The sequence below is a fragment of the Anneissia japonica genome, unplaced genomic scaffold (assembly GCF_011630105.1).
Source record: "Anneissia japonica isolate Jap-2015-1 unplaced genomic scaffold, ASM1163010v1 scaffold288249_len478412_cov200, whole genome shotgun sequence".
NCBI classification, from domain to species: Eukaryota; Metazoa; Echinodermata; class Crinoidea; order Comatulida; family Comatulidae; genus Anneissia; species Anneissia japonica.
This window is the reverse complement of record NW_022758042.1, coordinates 1-5258: the sequence shown is the minus strand read 5'-3', so window position 1 is coordinate 5258 and position 5258 is coordinate 1. Positions and strand designations below refer to the sequence as shown.

At 39.7% G+C, this 5258-nt stretch overlaps 1 protein-coding gene across 1 annotated transcript in view; it reads right to left on the bottom strand.

Annotated features, from left to right (window-relative positions):
• LOC117124972 (MAM and LDL-receptor class A domain-containing protein 1-like) overlaps nucleotides 1-4835 on the bottom strand; it is a gene marked incomplete at its 5' end in the record, with an annotated part of 23737 nt that extends 18902 nt beyond the window's left edge. Inside the window, 6 exons of the mRNA XM_033271320.1 lie at nucleotides 5-64; nucleotides 318-589; nucleotides 1361-1552; nucleotides 2488-2841; nucleotides 3530-3685; nucleotides 4751-4835. Coding sequence (XP_033127211.1) covers nucleotides 5-64; nucleotides 318-589; nucleotides 1361-1552; nucleotides 2488-2841; nucleotides 3530-3685; nucleotides 4751-4835 — 1119 coding nt within the window. The remainder of the gene's footprint in view (nucleotides 1-4; nucleotides 65-317; nucleotides 590-1360; nucleotides 1553-2487; nucleotides 2842-3529; nucleotides 3686-4750) is intronic.
• Nucleotides 4836-5258: the final 423 nt, after the last annotated feature.

The following is a 5258-nucleotide window of genomic DNA, read 5'->3' as shown; positions in this document are numbered from 1 at the left end:
AAGCGATGTCATCGATAACAAGCTTCATTTCATAATTACCAGATGATACAGCCTCAAAAACAACCTAATAACAAAACGTACATTATTGATCACAATATTCTTTTCAATTTTCATACCAGGCCAAATTCTTAATCAATGATAGTAAAAACAGTTTTTAACTTTTATTTTGTTTTTATCCAGTTATGGTACAATACCATACAAAACATCAATAATCGCCCGAATTATTGGAATTAATTAATCAGCAACTACGTGCACTGAATAGTTTAAATTTATATGAAATTTCGTTATCTATGTGAACTAAAAGGTTCTACACCCACCGTAAAATTATCGTCGGTTGTTGGTAAATCTATTTGCACTTTGAGCCATCGTGCACTCGTTGTTTGCCCCGCTGACCAGATTGGGTCAATAAGTGATCCCCCGCCGGATTGCTGGAGAGTGTAAATGTTGAGGAACGTATAGTAGCACGAACTATACGATGAGCATTGATAGTAAAACATTAAACAGTTGTTTGTGTGGGTGCTGTACAAAAAGGGTGTCCTCAACCGGTATCGCAGTCCTGTATCGTGTCTACTTGCCCTCAAGTAGTGTCCTGTTACAACGAAAAGAAGGTTTCACTTGGAATGTTAACTCTGGAGAATTTCATCATCATAATCAGAATCATCCTCTTCATCAATATAATCATAATCACTATCATCAACACCATCTGATATGTTGACATCGTCACCGTCTTTATCGTTTTCGTCGTCGTCGCCATAAGCAACAACAACAACTTCTTCAACATCAACAAATAATGACATGAACGCTTTTTAAGCCACTCTCACACTATACACGCACGACCGACACAGACCGGTACGGTCGTTGCCAGTTCGTGATAGTGTGAGTGCTGCGCTGCTAAGAGCAACTTGCTCGTGACAGGGGATGAGAGTGTCGCTACTCTGGAGTTTTCATGTTGAATAATCCATTGTGGTTTGAACTGCTCGCCACGTGTCGTAGTCATTTGGCTTCTCGAAGTTCAAAGTTTGAGCTAAAGTGGCCACTATTACTTTCCACCAATGGATGACACGAGGTGTTTTTATGCATGCCAAATGAGCCAGGGTAAAATGTTCATGCTGGGGTAATTCTACAACATACGATTGCAGGACTACGTCTTGTTAGTGTGTGTGGGGGGGGGGGGCTACGATCGGAGGGCAGGTCCTACTTCCGGTCGGATGCAACCGTAAGTCGGTACGGTCTAGAGAAAAATCACCCCTCTCACCATACTCCCACTCATGGCCAAACAAAGATGAGATTAATTATTTGTCGTGTCGAAGGTCTTGCAATTGTCTTCTTACGTGAAATATAGTTTTATACCGGTACTTACCATTAGCTCCAATAGTATGGTCGTATCTTGGATGCCGTCTGTACGCTGGTACGACCATCCATGCCTCACCCGTCTCGTCGTACGGTCCATATCCACAGTCATTCTCAAATGTACAGCCAGCTTCTGGTAGGCTTACAACTTGCCAAATCCGTTCAGTCGGTAGAGGTTCCGTGGGCGTGGGAGTCGTATATACTGTTGATGTACAGTAATTGTAAAAAGATTTTATACTGGGGCAGATGCAGGATATGGCGGTAGAGGGTGCGTGAGTGTTCACACCACCTGAGCCCCACCATGGTTTGGAGCTAAGGCGAGACCATTTTGAGAATATGGACCTCTAGGTGCCCGGAATTTTTTATTTCCTTCACATCCAACAGCAAGTACACTTGCCACTTACAAGATGAGAATGATGCTTTATAAACTAAGACTTGGGGAATGGAGTTGATTTTAGTCGTGAAAAAAAGTCCTGCTGTGGCAGAATTTGAAACCAGGACCTTGGGACCAGAAGGAAATCATCTTAACCACGGAGTTATTCAACTCCACTATTCAAATAGCACTCTTACTTTGATAATTCATATCAACAATACAATACAACAGTTATTTTTCATGATACAATTTAGGGGGTGCGATCACACGGTCTGCACTCCCTTGTATCCGCTCTAGTTACACCTACGATACCGTGATCAGTGAATTAAAATCCTGTCAGAAGAACGAGGAGGTGATTGAAGTAGTTGAACTCCGGCACACCCTCCGGCATCACGACAAGACAACCGCTATCAATTTCGAGTTTATGACATAGGATACCACCTTCGCCCATTCCAAAGTCTTTATAATTACCTTAAACCTTTTTAACATAACACATAGACCTATTGTATTATGATTTATAAAAAGTAATGCACCATAATTAATGACTTTACTTTTATTTTCCTTTTTTGACTCCACTTTAAAAAACTTTGTTAGTCTGAGTTCTTAAATTGCGGCCAAACGTGGATAGAAAAAGTGCTCTAAATGGTTATATTTGTAGGCCTAGTAGCATTTTAAGCATTAGGACCTATATCGCAAAACGTGAATTGAGTCCTATTTAATTTGGAAATTTACCTGTTCAAGACATAATAACAACCAGAACTCACGTATTGGACAAGTTCCATTTAAAACTTGAACGTCATCAATGCAGAAAGCGCCCTCAGTGCCGCGTCCACGAATTGCTTCGAAGATGAGTTGAAATGGATCATCGTTAGTTACTTGAAAGTGGCTCCGGTGCCACGAATCACCCTGGTCGTCTTTGACATTCCACATCAACTTCTTTTTACCATTTTGTTGGACAAACACTTTTAATTTTCCCGCATTTGAACCAGAAACATAGTACCAGAACAGAACACAATAGTCTTGCTCAGTTGTAGTTGAGTTATGAAGTGGGGATATGATTCTAGCCCTGTGTCCAGCAAGTTTCGGTGTGGTATCTGGATTAACACATAGGTAATATCCTGTAGGAAAACCAAATAAGTATAATATTATTTCAATCATCAATCCTTTTTTTATTTCACTCATACTAAAGTGACAAGACCTCAAGAAGCAAACCTTGGATGCAAATGAGGTCCCCAAGAAAATAAAAAATAAAAATTAAAAAAATCTACGTTATAGTTAACCAGATTGTAGGTATTGTTTGAGAAGGAGTTTTACCGTGATGAGGTTTTTTTGAATCTTTAATTGTGTTGGGGAGAGAATTCCATATAAAATGGGGCCAGAGTAGGAAATCGGTTCGTCTGAGTTCTTAAATTGCAGCCAAACGACGTGTATAAAAACGTGTTCTAAATGGGCGTCTAGTCGTGTGTTGGGTTTGCATTTCCTTGGTCAAGGTTCCGTAATTATTTCCATAATTTTGTCCATTAATGTGATTATTATTTATATATTTATCTCCCAATAAAACCTGTAGGAAAACGTAACCAAAGGGAGTAAAATAAAAATGGAATGTGGACGAATTAGACAATGAAAAACGAATAGAACTGAAAATATTCAAAGTAGAATATTATTTCAATCACCAATGAGGTTGCATTGAGAATATATTCTATAAATGTTTTTATCCAAGCTTACTATAAATCGTCTCCACTAACAATTATGTTTTTTTTTTAAAGGTTGGGTGCTAACTGGAAAAATTAATAAGAGGTGTCAAACCGTAGTCAAATCCAAATGTATGGTCCCCGTCAGGTCCGTCTCCGGACACTCCGTCATCAGCCTGCTGCCTTATCCAGTCAACATCAACACTTGGATCTGATTGGTACCCACAGAGACCGTCTTCAAAGTCACATGTTACATCGGGATTCAAAGAATCTGAAATGTAATTGTTAGAGGATACTAAGGCCTAGTTCAGACTAGGTGGATAAACCCGGCTCAACTCACCGGGTTTACCCACCTGCCAGTCTGAACTAGGTGGCTTATCTCAAGCCGGGCTCTGTTTCTATAGTAACAAGGCCTGGCGTGCCACCGTAAGGCCTAGTTCAGACTAGGTGGATAAACCCGGCTCAACTCACCGGGTTTATCCACCTGCCAGTCTGAACTAGGTGGCTTATCTCAAGCCGGGCTGTGTTCCTATTGTTACTAGGCCTGGCGTGCCACCGTGTTTAACTTTTCTAAACCGGGCTTTAATAGTAGCGGGGGTCTTGCATTGACTTCGGGTTACGAAATGACCAATCAGCATTCAATTACGTACGCTATGAGCGAGCGTACATTTCGCGATCAATGTTTTGAAACACTTTTCCTGGTTACGGTTCATTATTATGCAAATTCTCGCCTGGCTAAACCCACTAGTCTGAACGCCCGGCAAAGTTAAGCCGGGTTTAACGTTGAGCCCGGCTTAACTCAAGCCTGGCTTATCTCCAAGTCTGAACGTAGCCTAACTTTTCTAAGCAGGGCTTTAATCGTTGCGGGGGGTCTTGCATTGACTTCCGGGTTACAAAATTACCAATCAGCATTCAATTATAAGCTGTGAGCGAGCGTACGTACGTTTCGCGAGCAATGATTTGAAACACGTTTCCTGGTTACGGTGTATTATTATGCAAATTCTCGCGCCTGGCTAATCCCGCTAGTCTGAACGCCCGGCATAGAAGCCTGGCTTAACGTTGAGCCAGGCTTAACTCAAGCCTGGCTTATCTTCAAGTCTGAACGTAGTCAAAAACTCATTCTCGAATAAGCGCCTTTATCAAATAAGAGCCGCACTTACAAGCGCCTCAACATAATCAATGGCATAGTCGCTTACAAAGTCATTTACAGTAAAATATTAGAAATATTATGATGTAAGGCGTATGAATAAGTTGATTTTAATTATTATAGAAGATATACAAAGTTTGATCGTCTGCAGACAATTTTAGGCTCAAATAGATAGTATGTTATACTTACATATTCCAGGACACTTTTCATCAGATATCACAACATCATCAATTGATATTGAGATATAACTTCGTCTTTCACCTTCAATAACAATCTTGGATATGAGAAACAATAATGATATGAAATGCATTTACAATTATTATTATTATTATTATTATTATTATTATTATTATTATTACCATATTATTATTAATATATTATTATTATTATTAACATCATCAATATCATCATCATCATCAAAATCATCATTATTATTCTAATATCGTAGGCCTAGATCATCTTCTTTTTCTTTGTCCAAACATATCATCACAGTATCCTCATTGATCGACTTTCAGCTTTAGGGATTTCTGGTACAGTATTAACATGGTTCAACTCTTACATAAAATCTAGGCAACAGTCTGTTAGAGTGGAATCAGCCATTTCAGTTCCAGTCCCAGTGAATTTTTTTTCCTAAGGTTCTACCTTGGGGCCTATTTTGTTCCTTATTTACGTACGTCCTCTTGGTGACATCATTCAG